General features: G+C 35.1%; 1 protein-coding gene across 1 annotated transcript; it reads right to left on the bottom strand.

The window, feature by feature from the left end:
* Nucleotides 1–10,822: 10,822 nt before the first annotated feature.
* On the bottom strand, nucleotides 10,823–15,762 carry LOC137718853 (L-gulonolactone oxidase 3-like). The gene is made up of 3 exons (XM_068458383.1): nucleotides 15,030–15,762; nucleotides 14,375–14,630; nucleotides 10,823–11,743 (listed from the first exon to the last, which is right to left on the bottom strand). Exons 1-3 carry the CDS (start codon nucleotides 15,711–15,713, stop codon nucleotides 10,896–10,898), a joined length of 1,788 nt encoding a protein of 595 aa, XP_068314484.1. The 5' UTR covers nucleotides 15,714–15,762; the 3' UTR covers nucleotides 10,823–10,895.
* Nucleotides 15,763–16,701: the final 939 nt, after the last annotated feature.

Below are 16,701 nucleotides of genomic sequence, written 5' to 3'. Positions count from 1 at the left end.
TAGTATTTTTTATTTATTTATAAAATAATACAAAATAATTTTAATTGTAATATCGGATAAGATTTTTAATCGTTCTCGTTGCGCCACGTGTCATTATCCGAAGTATTATTAAATAATACCAAATAATTTTATTTGTAATTTCAGATAAGATTTAATCGTTGTTGTTGCGCCACTTTTCATAAATCCGAAAAGACAATTATTAGGGGATGGATTTCTGATAAATTTTTTAATCGTACTCGTTATGCCACGTGTCATTATCCGAAAATACAATTATTGGTGATAGATTTCTGATAAGATTATTAACCAATAGCTGCAGCTTTTGCATCCTCTCTAGCCTTATCAGCCTCATATTTCGCCAGTTCCCTTGCCAAAGTCAATTCACCTTGGCTAGTAAGTTCTTCCATGAACTTTGCATAATCATTCTTGGAAGCACTGTCTTTTCTCTTTGAAGCCTTCTTACCTTGAGTCCTAATTGGATAACGGGTCGAACCCGACGCTTGTTCAGGGAGGGGCGTTTCGGGTACTTCTTCTGCATCATCTTCATGAACATGCAAGACATGATCGGGTGTAGAGTGTAAAGGGGTGCTGTTCATGTGCACTTCTGGACCGACTGGCACAACTCTAAATTTAGGACAATCTTTGACAATATTCCAACATTCCCACCGGTTGAATGATTTATTTTTGCTTTTGGTTTTGGCAGTGTACCAAGCTTGTGCTTGAAGTTCCTACACAATGCGGGAGAAGAAATAATTATAATAAAAATAAGTAACAAATAAATAATACAAACAACATAATTATAATGTAAGTAGGTAACAAATAAATAATACAAACAATAAATAATAAATTATGTAGGTAACAAATAAATAATACAAACAATAAATAATAAATTATGTAGGTAACAAATAAATAATACGAACAAATAATTATAATGTAAATTTGGGTATCAAATAAATAATATATTGTTACCTAATCCGAGTAATTTTCCCCACTTCGAATATTACTACTAGCTTGTGCCAAGGCGTCTCTCCATGTACTAAACGATTGGCTAAGTAATTTTCAACGACTGGACATCGATTTTTTGGTTCTTTGCCCACCAATTTTCTCAAGATAATTGGTATGAATAAGACTCCACATTTCTCGCAACTGCATCTCATTACCCGTAAGCGAACTATGAGTAACTTTACCCAGCTAATACACAACGCAACATCTTCAAGAAACGACCAATTCGTATCTGCACCAGTGGTCATTTTGTTGAAAAAAAATAGATTGAAACTTTGAGACAAAGAAAGGAATGTGATTGAAAGTAGTTGAGAAAATATGAAATTGTTGTGTAAGGTAGATGATAATGAGAAGGTATTTATAGAAAAGTAAACAGAATTTTTTTAAAAAAAATTTCAGATTTTTCTTTTTTGAATTTTTTTGAATTTTTTTTGAATTTTTATTCAATTAATTAATCTCTGCCGTTGGATATAAAAAAATTTGAATTCCAACACTCTAGATTGTGCTACGTGTCACAACGGTAACTTTTCTTAATTTTAAAACTATTTTTCCTTTTATTTTTTTATTTATAAAGCATATTAATATCCACCGTTGATCTCAGATCGATCGGTGGATATTAAATAAGACTTTTTTTATTTTTTTTTGACCGTTGAGATCGAACGGTCCAAATTAAATATCCGTTGAGATCAAACAGACCGTGGGAAGCCACGTGGCTTCCCAATGGTAACTGAAAAAGTTATTTTTTTTTTTTTTCTGATTTTGTGTCGGCGACGCGCCCCCACGTGTGAGTGGGGTGCACTTGCCTGACACAAAAAAAATTAAATAATGCCTGACGCTAGGCTGACGTCACATGGCCTTAGGCTATCGGGCTGGCAATTCTCCACGGGCCCGAAGCTTGGGCCTCCACCTTCACTCGGGCTTGCCCACGCTGGAGTTGGTCCACGGGGCCTCAGGCCCCTGTTCTGTACCCTGTCCCCCGAGCAAATGGCCACGCTGGGCTTGCTCGAATGTGATACTTAAATTTGTAAACATAGACAGTACAGTAATTTAGAGCATCTCGCTTTACAGCTAACAAGATGTACAAATGTATTTGTGTGGGTACAAACGTATTTGTGTTGGCACGTGATACTTAAATTTGTAAGCATAGACAGTACAGTAATTTAAAGCATCTCGCTTTACAGCTAACAAGATGTACAAATGTATTTGTGTGGATACGTGATACTTAAATTTGTAAGGATAGACATGTGACAATTAAATTTGTAAGGATAGACACGTGACACTTAAATTTGTGTGGACACAATGATGTTCTTTTGCCACAAGCTCCAAAATATTGATATGTTAACTTTAATATTGTGGAGCCACAACAAATGTTAAGCGTTAACAGTTTGACGCTTTTGTAAAAAGCATAGGTGATATAAAAAATAATTTCAAAAATTCAGAAGGCAACGCATAGATTTCTGCTCAAGAAAATAAGAGTGTCCTCATTAAATGGGCAGACTTTTCAAATACTCTCACTCCAAATTCAACATCCATGGAAGTTTAAGCAGCGGACTACGACTCTCAATGCTCCGCTGCTCGTGGTGTGGAAAAGTCAAAGACATTAAATATATGATTAATTGCTAAATCCTATTATTAATACATTCCCAATTGAAAACCAACTCTATCAAGCAAGGTTTTAAAAGTCGCTAGTAGCTAGTCAAGAGGGGAATTGGGGCCTAGAGCCTAGGCTGCTAGGCAGGGCCTAGGCGAATTTAAGTATATTTATTATATATCATATAAATAAGGGCCTGATTAGATAAATGGTCCTTGTGGTGATCGACTATTCTGAAGGGAGTCTAGTGATAAAAAAATTCGGATTTAAACCCTTGTTGTGAAGTCCGTTACACTAGTAGGAAAAACCATTTTCGCGACAGATGTTTGAGTGACAAAGCAACATTTGTCGCGCAAGTGTGTTTTGCACAACGAAATCAATACCTTTGTCGCACAAGAATGGTGCTACTTTGCACGATACACACCTTTGTTGCTCAATATAGTACGCACGACGAAAAAAAGATACTCGTCGTGCAAAGTCAGTAAGAAAACTGCGAGTATTTTATTTTGGCGTGAAAAAATAAATGTGCGACGAAGTTTTTTCCACCAAGGGCTTCGTTGCGCAAAGTTTGTTCAATTTTTTGGGTCAAAGCATCCAGTGCATGTAAATCAGCTGAACACTTGCGCAACAAAGGCTTTGTCGTGCTAAATCCAATCAGTTTTTGAGTCAGATAATTCAATGCATGTGAATCAGAGGAATCAATACTATATTTAGTGCAGATGTTTGCGCAACAAAGGCTTCGTTGCGCTAAGTCCCTAACTTTCCTATAAATATGTGCTTTTGCTCTCCTTATTCTTTACAATTCTGTTCGTGCTTGAACGGAGGATAAAAAAAGGGAGCAGAGCATGCCCCTCGGGCCCTATGATTTGAGGCAATATATAGAGTTTGCGTATGTGATTAATGTAGCAATGCTGAATAATTGTCCTACTGCTGAGTGGAGTTCTTGAAAATATGTGCCGGAGAATGTGAAGGCAATGATGGATCAATTATTAGTAAGTGTGACAAATGTTGAAAATAATTAATTTTGTGAAATTTTTTGTTATATGTTGTAATTAATTATTTGCATGTATGTGTAACAATGTAACTACACTCTTGATGATATGAACGAAGAGTTGATGAAGTTGATGGAGGAGGCGTTGAAGGGGGGTTACAAGCAGTGGCGTTATGACGTGGAGAGGAATGGAGGACCAGCGAAACAATAGTTTTAAATTTATGTTTTTTATGACAATATTTAATTTTAAGGGTTTTCTTTATAGGTTATGTATTTGGACTTAATTAGGCTTTAATTCATGTTTTGTTGTTTAAATAATTGAATGGATTAATTTAATTTATTTAAGTTTTTAATTATTTTTAGAGTAAATATTATAATTGAATATTTGTTTGTACTGATGAAGTTTACGTAAATATAGATACTAAGGATTTATGTTTACATAAACTTCATAATTACAATCAATTACGTTCGTTGCTAAAAATTTTGCGCAACGAACATTTTGTCGTGCAAAGGGTGCAAAAAACGTGGTTAACTTTACCGTCACATTTCGAATCTATATGTTTTGCGCGACGAACCATTCGTCGCGTAAGGTGGTAAAACCTTGCATGACAAAGGCTTTGTCGCGGAAAAGTCGTTCAGTTTTTGGGCCAGAGCATTCAGTGCATGCAAATCAGTGGATCTTATTGAACAAAAATGGTGATATTGTTCCTCCATTGATCAAGAATTTTGATTTTTGGTAAGTATCATGATCATCCAATAAGATGGGTTTCAATTTTTTCAAATGAACGATTTGAAGACTTATTGATTCTAACAACTGATTGCAGAGTCGATCATTCGGACCTTTCAATTCATATATGTGCATCTCGGCCCACGAAAACCTTGCGCGACAAAGGCTTCATCACACAAAGTCCAGTTAGTTTTTGAGTCAAAGCATTCAATGCATGTGAATAAGAGGAATCAATGCCGTATTTAGTGCAGATGTTTGCACAACAAAGTTTCGTCGCACAAAGTCCCTAACCTTCCTATAAATATGCGCTTCTGCTTTCCTTATTCTTCACAATTCGTTTCGGAAAAGCTTTACAATTTTGCAGATTATAATCAAATTGTTCTTTCATTGTTGGTATGGTGGCCGACTATGGTGCGTGTTCGTCAAAGACAATGAATGGCGAAGGTTCTAGAAATGGTTTGTGTTGTAAATTTTGCATTTTGTATAAAGTTTTTATTTAGCTTCAATATTATGAATATATATTTTGTTGATAAAACACTTATGGTGGAAGTCGTTACCGAATCACTACTGACGAGCTAATAGGAGTTGTGAAGTCAGATATACACGCTAGCTTTTGGTCCGACGTTGGAGTATTCATGCGTGACAAATATGCTGCGGATTGGGAGTCTTGGAAAGCCATCCCTGAAGAGCTGAAGATGCACTTGATTGATGAGTTAGCTGTATGCGTTAAATTATTAGTTAAATAATAATTAAGTTTGTTAAATTTAATATAATAGTGAGATTTTAATTTATTAATTTTTGCATGATAGTCTAATTGGGACATTGACAAAAGTAACCCAAATCGGAGGAAAACTACCGACAACATCTTCAAATCTGATTTTCAGGAGTAGAAGTTTGATAATCAACGTGGAGCAAAACTACAACAAGAACCAGTACTACCAGAGGATGAGCAAAATAGTGTTTTTTATTTTAAATTTATTGCTTATTTAATAATGAGATCTAAATTAGAACTTTTTTATTTTTTATTTAATGAACAGTTTAATTAAACATGTACTTAATGTTTATTTTGAATAAAAGTAATGCATTTTAATAAATATTTATATTAATTAATTATGCACAAATGATTTAATGAAATAAGTTCTTGATTTATTAAGTATTTTTGTGGTCTGAAAAAAAAATTGAAGACTGAATGGAAAAATTCATTTATTTTTTTCAAAAAAAAAAACGAAATTTAAAAAAAAAAAAAAAAGGTAATGCGAGATGAACTATGGTTCGTCGCGCAAAGTGTTATAAAAGCGCATCAAAGTTTAGTTGGATGACGCCAAAAGTGGAAATACCATGTTTTGCACGACAGTGCTTTCATCGTGCAAAGTCTTTTCATTTTACTGAATTTAACCATAATGCAGGAAGACAGCAACTACAAAACAATTGCAGCAGCTGCCTTCCTGCTGGAATTTCCAGCCGTTCTAGCTTTGTTACTATTAATCTCGGAGGTATATTTTCTTAACTAACTTATTTAATTTCCATTCATTTAAATTGTTTTGTATGTAGTTCATAATTGTTGTGAGTTTATGTATTTGTATGCAAACATTTTTGTATAGATGTACAAAAACTGGTTTGCAATGTTCACATGAGCTTATTTTCTCGTTTGCGGTTCCGCATTAGAGTTTGAACGTGGGAAATTTGGTAGCATCTCTTTGCGTTCTTTAGGTGCATCATAGTTTTTTGTATCTACGTTGTGCACTTGAGGAACTATAGGGAGATACTGCCGAAATTTTCCCTCGATCGAACTCTAATGTGTAGGAACCGTAAATTACAGCACATAACTGTGCATTCTCAAATGAGATAGGACCCACACTAGAGGCATAAGGTGGCATGTCATAATTGAAGTTGTTGTAACCCTTGTAAATTTTTTATGTTTATAGGTGATATGGACAAACAGCGGATACATAATCCTAACATATATGATGATGATTATTTGGATGGAATAAATCAGTGCATTGATTTTGCAATGGCAAATAACCAGGGTTTAACTCAAATTCGGTGTCCTTGTAGAAAGTGTAACAACTCAATGATTGAATATTTTGAAATTGTTCAATACCATTTAGTCAGAAATGGGATGATGGAGACTTATACTACGTGGAATCATCATAGAGAACAAATACAACATGTTTCATCTCACATATTACCCAAGCAGTGGAGACAGTGAATCTGCTATGGACCCAAATGAACAAATTATGGACATTATAAATGATGCTTTTCCAAACGCTAGTTCGGATACGAATAAGGAAGTAGAAGATGACGTCCCTCCTACCATAGACAATGAAGCATTTGAACAATATGAAAAACTATTAAAAAGTGCCAAGCAAGAATTATACCTCGGTTGCGAAGGATTTTCGATGTTCACGGCCATTGTTGAGTTGATGCATTGCAAAATAAAGTTTCATACATCGAACCAGTGTTTTGATTACTTTCTAGGGGTTTTCAAGAGGATGCTTTCAAAAGACAATTGTCTGCCAAAAGATCATAAAAACGCAAAGAAGGTGCTGAATGGTCTTGGATTGGGATATGAAAAAATTCACGCGTGTAAAAATAATTGCATTTTGTTCTACAAAGAGAATAAAGTGTTGGATAAATACCTTGTATGTAATGAGTCGCGATTTAAAATGACCTCTCTGAATAGAACAACGAAGATTCAACAAAAAGTTATGCGTTATCTCCTATTAAAGCCCAGGTTGCAGAGATTGTATATGTCAACACACACTGCAAGCGACATAAGGTAGCATGAGGACAGACAAGTGGATGACGATGTTATGAGATATCATGCAGATGGAGAGGCCTGGAAAGAGTTTGATTAGCTGTACCCCGATTTTGCACGTGAGCCTTGGAATGTTAGATTAGGACTTGCGACAAATGGGTTTAATCCGTTCGGGGTTCTAAACCAAAACCATAGCACTTGGCCAATCTTCGCAATTCCGTATAATTTGCCACCTTGGAAGTGCATGGAAAAAGAATATATGATGATGACATTGTTGATAACCGAAGATCCGGGCACATCTATTAATGTTTATTTAGAACCAATGGTCGATGAACTAAAAAAACTATGGGAAAACATTGTTCCCACGTAAAATAAATCTACCAAGAAGATGTTCACTTTGAGAGCATCAGTGATGTGGACTATAAATGATTGTCCAGCGTACGCTATGATGTCTAGGTGGAACACTAAGGGTTATTATGCATGCTCAATTTGCAAAAAGAACACAACATATGGTTGGCATGCGGGAAAAGTTTATTACTTTAGGCATCGCAGATGGTTGTCGTGGGACCACGAGTGGCGTAAGAACGAGATAGCCTTCTTCAACAATACAGAGATTTGGCCAAGACCCAGATAATGGTTCGAAGATGAAATTTTGGCTCAGGTGAATCATTTGGATTTTGCTCTGTTAGGAAAATCCATAAATAAGACAAGGCCAGACACACATCTGAACTAGACACACAAGATGAGGATGTTGGAGCTCCCGTACTGGTCCAAATTAAAATTGAGACACAACATTAATACAATGCATGTTAAGAAAAATGTGTTTGATACACTGGTTGGAACTATACTAGACATCAAGGTAAAAATAAAGGACACAATAAAGCTAGGATCGATCTGTAAAAAAATGGGCATTAGGCTAGGTTTATGGATGACGAGGGACAGAGACAGCCAAAAAGAAGTTCCATTGTTTTTAATGAAACCAGATAAGAGGAAAGAGTATTTGCTGTTTCTATCTTCTGTACAGTTTTCGAATAGGCATGCTTCAAACATCGGCCATCGTGTAAACATGGATAGAGGTAAATTTTTAGGCCTTAAGAATCATGATTTTCATGTGATTCTTCAACGCCTTATCTCAATGGGAACTCGACACCTCTTGCCCGAAGATGTGGTGAAGCCGATTATGTTATTGGCGAGATAGTTTTCTTAATTAACTGCAAGATCTTTGCGCAAGTCCAATGTTAAATAGTTGCGCGATGATATTATTGAAGTGTTATGCAAGTTTAAACAAATATTTCCTCCAGCTTTTTTCACAAGCATGATCTATATCATGATTCACTTGCTTGAGAAGGCACTTCTAACCGAACCCGTCAACTATCGATGGATGTATCTGATTGAAAGGTATTTAATCACCATAAACACTTTAGTTAATGATGCATGTATGATTTGACTAATTTTACACATTATTTTGTTTATTGATGCAAAGTGAGTTCTGCAGAATTTTGATTAGGGCTGAGCACGGGCCAGGTCGGGCCCAATTTTGAAGGAACCAGATTTTACTCGTTTTAAACAGTAACGGGACGAGTTGGACCGATTAGAGATTTTAAGTTTTGAAACCAGACCTAACCTGGTCTGTCGAAACGGACCGATTCGGGGCGGGTCCACGGGTCTAACTTTTTTTTTTTTTTTTTTTTTTTTTTTTTTTTTTGTGGCACAGCAGCACTGTAGCGTGTGTTTCACTACGTCCCCGGCATGTAGCACATCAGCCCTTTCAAGATCATGACTTTCAGATACGGCAGCTTATGCAAGACCTCATCCTACAACTCTTCTTCCATTTTTCCCATAACCCATTTAATCTACGCAAACAGCTTCTCCTAAACTTGTGGGTGCTTGACTACGTTGGCCATGATCCACTGCAGTGTGGTGGAAGTCGTGTCAGTGCCGGAATTTAGAAACTATAAGCAGAGGCTGACCATTTCTCCTTCCGAAAGCTTCCGCTTTTCGTTATCGTAGGGAAGCTCAAGGTCTAGCAGCGTATTAGTATACAACAACACAAATTCATCATCTTTGTTGTCGTTTTTGCTGCCCTGTTTTGTCGTGCTCGAATCAGAGGGAATTTTAATTCAACAGAAATTTCAAACTCAATCGATTCAAATTCAATTCAATAAAAATTTGAAATTGGAACATAACAGAGGTCAAGGTTCAAGAATCTAACAAAATCCCTAAATCTAGAAAACCTAATTTAATTTTCAATCCTAAATCCCTAAAACGTAATACCTTATAATGATGGCAGCAGATAGAGCGAAGAAGACATGAGCAAATTAGGAGGACTAGAGCGAGGTCTCATGATGATGGTGGCAGTGTACAGAGCTGGGATGGGATGGTGGGAGCGAGTTAGGAGGAGAGATCGAGGAGTAAGGAGGAGAGAACTGAGAAGAGTCAGGATGAGAGAATAAGACTAGCTTTGACAAAACCAACATGAGAATAAGAGGAGATCAAGGTCTATTATTCAATGCTAGAAAGAGGTCGGCCGGGGGCTCGTTCCCTCCTATTTTAGATCCGTCCCACCCCGCTAACTTCATATACCCAAACCGCCTCGTCTCGTTTTATGTTTAGAAATTTAGGACTCGCCCCAAACCTGAATTACCCGCCCCTACCCGCGGTTTCTATACCCGTTTGCCCACCCCTAATTTTGGTTTTGTTTTTGAACTTGAAGAAGATTAAAATTTCATAAAATTATGGTGCTAGATTGGATATTGATTTTAGTTGTATTTAATTTAAATTTATATTATATTTTTGTTTTAATATTTAGTAGATATCTTATTTAATGTCATTACATTAAATTTTAAATTTATTATTATACACATTTTAATTCATTAATTTTATTTAACTTCTTCTATTTAGTGTACGTAAACGTTCATATCATAATTTAGTAGTGCACCAAAATGTTCGTACTTAAGTATATTGTAGTACCTAAATACATAGTGAATTAGTGGCACATAAGAAAATATGCAAAAACATAAGTGTACCAAAAATTTCATGCCTAAATATATGATACTAAATTAGTATACCAAAATATCCGTACCTAAATATATATACTAAGCTAATGTACCGAAATGTTCGTACCTAACTATATTATATACTAAACTAGTGTACTGAAATATTCATACCTAAATAAATTATACTAAGCTAGTGTACCGAAATGTTCATACCTAAATAATATTACAATGAATTAGTGGTGCATAAGACAATATGCAAAAGTATAAGTGTACCGAAAAATCTCTACGAAAATATTTTCTTATATAAGATACTTACCATAATGAGAATTAAAATTTATAATATAATCTTAAAATTTTATTTATGAACACCATAAAATTATAAATAAAAAAAAATATTAAATACATATAATGGCATTAAATAGTCTAGGGACTAACATCAATTTTTAATCTTGTATAAGATATTTTTCTAAACTTCATCTTATTTAAGGATTAAAATCTAATTTCCAAAGAAACTTCACCAGTAAATTAGAAGAAAAAGAAATCCCAACGACTAAAATTTCTATAAAATCACTTCAAGAGTTCAAATGGAGGAAAAAAATCCTTCTTATATTTCTCTTGTAGTGCTCTAATTGATTATTAGTTATAAAATATCTTTGGTGTTACAAAGTAAATTCGTTTTTTTTTTTTTCTTTTTTGTCTATAATTTAAATTTAAATTATTTTTCTCTGAAATGTATATGAAAAAGTATCAAAATCTACTATGCACAATCATTCATATTATCAACAATATTTGTATAATTTATTTACTAAATTGTTATTAACACTCAGAAATAATTAATCAAATAATGCATCAGTTTTGTAACTCTCTGATCCCACAGAGGATGGTGATGATGAGTACCTACAAACTCTAGCCTCCTTATAAACAAGTCCAGGTTTACAGAAATACCCTTTCGCCGGGCTGCAATGCCGATCTTCAGAACATACACAAAGACCCTCCAAAGCACACCCGTGACGCTTTGCACCTCCTTTCCCAGATAAGATCTCATCCGACCATTCGCTCGACAATATATTTTGAGGATCCAACCGTCTTTTCACACCCAAAAACTTGTTAAAAGTGGGGTACTTTTTCTGCACGTCCAAAAACGCTGCGTTTCTGTTTTTAGCCCAGTGTGGCTTTGCCCCATGCTTGAAAAACGCCAGTTGCTCCACCTCTTCCCACACGTCTTGATTGAACCTTGGAGTCGAAGCATCATCGGCTCTGTAGTAATTAAAGTCAACGACCACGGAGTTTTCTTGTTGACCAAGATACGCATCGGAAACCCTAATGAATCTGATTAGAATACCATTGTAAATATCCACCCCACAGAAGTTTTCTGGTTTAAGGTCTCGTAGTTTTTTGACGTCTCGGATAAAGTCTGCAAATTTTGATGCTGGAAATATTGCCGTTGTCTCGTAGAAGAAGAGGCCGTTGATTCTTGGGTCCCACGCACAGGATTTGTCTGTGCCTGCCGAGTACAGACATGAACCTGAGGTTTGCATTTTACCCTGATGACCTACAACTGGGTACCCAGTGAAGATTAGGTTATTTTTCAAACCATTAGCCACTAATTTCTTGGCCTCCAAAACTGTAGATGCTAGTGTGCATTTCCCAATCGAGCTTCGTCCGCTGTCGATTGTTTTCTCTGCACGTTTCGAATTTACACCGTCTTTTAGTTTTATGTCTAGAATACTATAATAACGTAATGAATTAAACTATTTGTGCCATTTTTACTGACTATCGACTATATATACCTCCTTTCTGAAAGCATGGCTCAATAGAGGTGTGTTATGCACAGTTAGGTATGATGTATATAGTCAGTCACGTACGGGCTAATGACATTTTGAGTAATGATGTACTATGCATGAAGACGCATTATGCATCCACAAGCAACAGGCGTTAGCACTTCCTACTGGAGAGGTACTATATTATATCAATCATTTAAAATAGGGCCATTTAGATATGGGTCCAAAAATCAACAGAATTCTAAGATTAAGTCCAAGTATCTTTTCTTTATTTTTATTTTGAACAGAATTATTAAATTAAGTCCAAGTATCTTTTCTTTATTTTTATTTTTCATATTCATTTTATATTTTTAAAAATATTAAAGATAAAATTAAAATCTTCTAGTTTTAATAACTTACTTAATATCTTGTAACAAAAATCTAATATACTAACACAAAATCATCTAGAAAAACATGCGACCCTGACTCAAGTAACAAATATATGAATTTATATTATACCTATAAGCAGGGCCAGTCCATAGAATTTTGAGGCCTGGCGCGACGCCAAAAAATATGCCCTAACTTCATATAAGAAAATTATTTATTTTCACACATAAGACATCGATAAAATTATACTTAGAAAAGCAGTTCAAACTTAATAATTTATAAATACATAAAGACTAATTTATTTTGTATCCAGAGAAGGAAACCAAAAAAGTCCAAGCTTATACGTAAATAGACGATGAGTTTTGTTTTTCATCTGAACTTTTAAGGTGTTTGTATAAATCGAGAGGTGTTTTTTTCTTCTTTACTAACCTTGTCAATATGAGACTCAAAAAATAATGATGTTTTCAAGTCTTTAATTAATATGTATAAGTAATGAATGGGCACTAAATTAAACATTTTGACAACACGTCATATGATTTGCAAATTTGCTCTAAAAAATTGGTCTACGTATTACTCCTTGTAGAATATTAGACTTGAATTCAAATGAGTATTTAAAAACAGCAACCCACATAGCTACTAGCTAGTAACTAAAAATAAATTAACAACAAACAAATATTCGTAAAAATTGAAAAGAATAAACACGCATATAGCATTTCGAACTTAGGAAATCTCGTTAATTTCAAACAACAAAAACCATTGCTCTAATTAAACTTCTTGATCATTTAACCAAATTTTATAAATTTATACTCTTATGAAAAGAAATTTGTAAAAATTGAATTGTAAATAAGCACATGTGGTGTTTTGAACCCAAGACCTCTTCATTATTTTCAAATGACAAAACCACAACTTCTAGTTAAATTTCTTTGTCATCAAACCAAATTTTATAAATTTATACTCTTATCAAAACATATATAAATATACCATCCTAATAATTTTGGTGCCCTGAATGTTTTTGGACTTCAGACGGTCACCCTACCTGCACTGGGTATAGGCCAGCCCTGCCTATAAGCGAGATATGAATCCTAACTAAAAGGTACAAACCATAATATACCTACAAGTAAGACACATTAATCTATTATATAGGTAGATGAATACAATTAACCTGTAATATAAGTTGATTGTAAAAATTAAAAATAAAATCTATAAATAGTGTTTAGAGCAAGGACAACAACAAGAAATTAAAAAAAAAGAATTGAGAAGAAATAATTAAAAAGAAATTTAATTTTTATAATAAATTTTATCATTAAATATATAATTATTGATTATAAAATAATCGTAAACTTACCAATTGGACTTTTTTTTTTAACAAACTAGATTATTTTCAATATTGGCTAAAAAATTTGGACTTATATATCAAGTTTTAAAAAATTAAATGATATATGAAACCCATGACTTGAAATTAAAGAAATGATATATGAATGTATGTACCTACATCTCTAAATAGGTTTAAAAAAACTTAAATGCAAATGGGTGTATATTGTCTCGCACTATCTCTCTCATCAGAATAATATTTCACATTAAGACAGATAAACTTATTTGGTTGTGCTTATGATTTACCTTCGAGTTGGAGGTGAGATCTATTGTTAGCAATGGTCCCACATATGTGAAATGATTTATCTTTTTCTTCTAGAGAAGAGATCTTCTCCGGATCCCTTCCACCAAGATCACCGGATCAAGTGATTCGGACTTTTAAATTTCATCCAACAGTCCACCTATTTTAACTCTTTAAAAGCTGCAATAACTTTTTGCCTTTTGATGAAATTTGAATGGCCCAGATCACTTGATCCGATGGCCTTGGTGGAAGATATTCGGAGAGGATCTCTTCTCTTGCTTCTATATACAACTAACAGAAGAAGTAATGGAATGAGGATCCTCTCTCGATCCTCTGTGATGATCCCGGAGATTCTCCAATCGCATTCCCTCATCATATATCGTGCGGTCAAAAATTATTGTAAATTTTTTTTATTTAAAATTGAATATAAATAATACTTAACGAAAACTGACCGAACGATGCTAAAAATTTGTGAAAGTAATATATACTAAGTTACCAACATCAAAAGAAGAGAAATTAATTAAGAATGAAAGAACCTTAAAGGCATCATCACCTGTTAGTCTTATAGTCTTGGAGACCACAACAGAATTGGACTGGAAGCCTAAAAAATCGTATGTTCCATCGCCTGATGCGGTTAAAGGAAGTCTGTTATCATATCTGTATGCAGCTGTATGCTTCGATGGATACCATGTTATGTCTCCAAACTCATATTTTTGTGCATGGTCCATGTATATGTCCTCAATTTGAGCATCGTCTGTAAAGTTATAGGCTATGCTTCTTTTGAATGCTGGCTCCAATCTCAACTTCACCTATTTGGGCAATTTCTAATTAAATCTTTGTTCAATAATTCAATTACTTAATTATAAGAAAGTTATCCAACTTTACATAGCTATCAACGAAGAAAAACTTTATTACACGCTACCTGATTACGTGGCTTGTCATACAATTCTCACAAAAGAATTTGTTTTCCTGAAGATTTTTCTACTATTAATGAGTAGTAGTCCAGACGCCAACTTATCACATTAATTTTTAAGCTCTAAATTTTATGACAATGTTTCATTTGTTTTCTGTCTTACACACTTTAGACCTTTACTTTTCCACCAAAAATAAGGAAGTGTTAAATCAATTGGTAACCTAAAGTTGGTGTAATAAGTTAAAGCCTCTAAAATATTGGCAATGAGTTCAAAAAATGGAGAGAGATTACCAACCTTGGAGATGATACCCAGCAACCCCAATGAAACTTTGGCAGCTTTGAAGATTTCATCCTTAGAATCTAACCTGAGAACTTTGGCATACCCTTCCGATTGATTTGCTGGAACAACAAGATTGAGACCAATAACATGATCATGCACAGCTCCTCCTCTTCCCCACCACGAGCTTCCATGCGCCCCCGTGCTTATAAGCCCTCCTACGCTCACACCCTCCCAATACGGCGCAGCCACCAAGCTCAGCCCAGCTTCCTCCACTTTGTCGATCAACTGACGTAGCCCTACGCCAGCATCCACCGTGACAGCTAAATTCGCTGCGTCGATTTCGATTGTGGAATTAACATTAGCCGTGCTTATTAGCATTGCGTCTCCAAAACTCATGTCAGGACATGCCAACTTTGGTATGGTATGTGAAAATTTGCTCACCACTTTGATCTTGATCTTGTTTTTGCTTGCAAAAGCCACAGCAAGGCGGAGGTCTTCCTCCGTTTGTGGGTGTGTGGCGGATGGAACATGGCAATCTGTTCTGTCACCCCATACCCCGTAGGAGTTGGAGAGGTTGCAGCCGGTTGATGCGTCGCATTGAATCGGGGGCGGTGGCGGCATGGCTTGGCTGGTAATGAGCATGGTTGCAACCCAAATGACATGGTGAAGAACTCCAAGGAGCCACCAAAAGCTGTGCATAATTATTCTAATTAAATTTAGGACTGGTTGTTGTACAAAGTTTGAAGGAGGTTTTTAGGTTTCAAAGGGAGTGGGTGGGGATAAGGGATAAGGAAGAAGGCAATGCTTTAAAGGGAATGAGCCAATTAATGGAATTAATTAATTACTTGAAGTGTACACTAAGATTTGTAAACCTTAAATAAATAAGCGTATTATGTATACCAACTTGGGTATGGCCCCTTATGGTTGGATATTGTAAATCTATGCCCATATCTAATTTAATACAAAACAACATATCTTTCTGGAGGCCAGAAAATATCTTTTGGGAGTTGGGCCATTTAGCATCAGATGTCCGTAATTGAACCTTTGTCGTGTAACACCGTCTGACTTTTCATTAACATATCGGATGTCGGCAATGTAGATCAATAAAATATAAATAAAAAAATTAAAACGAAAAGATAATATAAATGCTAGATTATACTGTTAACCAAATATAAATATTTTCTAATTCATAAAAAATATGTACACTCCTTACCCACAATTATCATCTTCAACAAGCTGCCCCATCGGGGCCACTCCCAGAGAGAGAGAGAGAGAGAGAGAGAGAGAGAGAGAGTGGTTTCATTGGAAGAAGAGAGAGTCGACGGAGATGGAGATGGTCCAGATGGAGATGGTGAAAGTTGCAAGCATATGGGCGTGGGCGTGTGATAGTGTGGGGGGAGTGTGCTAGCCTATATACAGAGGTTCCAGTACTTTGAGGGAAAAATATAAACAAAATTCAAAAATAACATGACGTGCATTTCGGCTTCCGATTACATCTTATTGTGATTCTCGCATTCCAATTTTCTTCGCATTTTAATTGAAGAAAAGAGACGAACAAGAAAATTTGTGAAAAATGATGATACGAGTGTGAGATTCACTACCCAGAATAAATTTCTTCTTATTTTTCTTGAAATGTCACTTTCAAGTGTTTGATGAATTAGTATCTAACATGCACTTTCAACTTTTT

Source organism: Pyrus communis, chromosome 15 (genome assembly GCF_963583255.1).
Source record: "Pyrus communis chromosome 15, drPyrComm1.1, whole genome shotgun sequence".
Classification (NCBI taxonomy): domain Eukaryota; kingdom Viridiplantae; phylum Streptophyta; class Magnoliopsida; order Rosales; family Rosaceae; genus Pyrus; species Pyrus communis.
The sequence above is the reverse complement of the archived record's forward strand: the minus strand, read 5'-3'. Positions and strand labels throughout refer to the sequence as shown.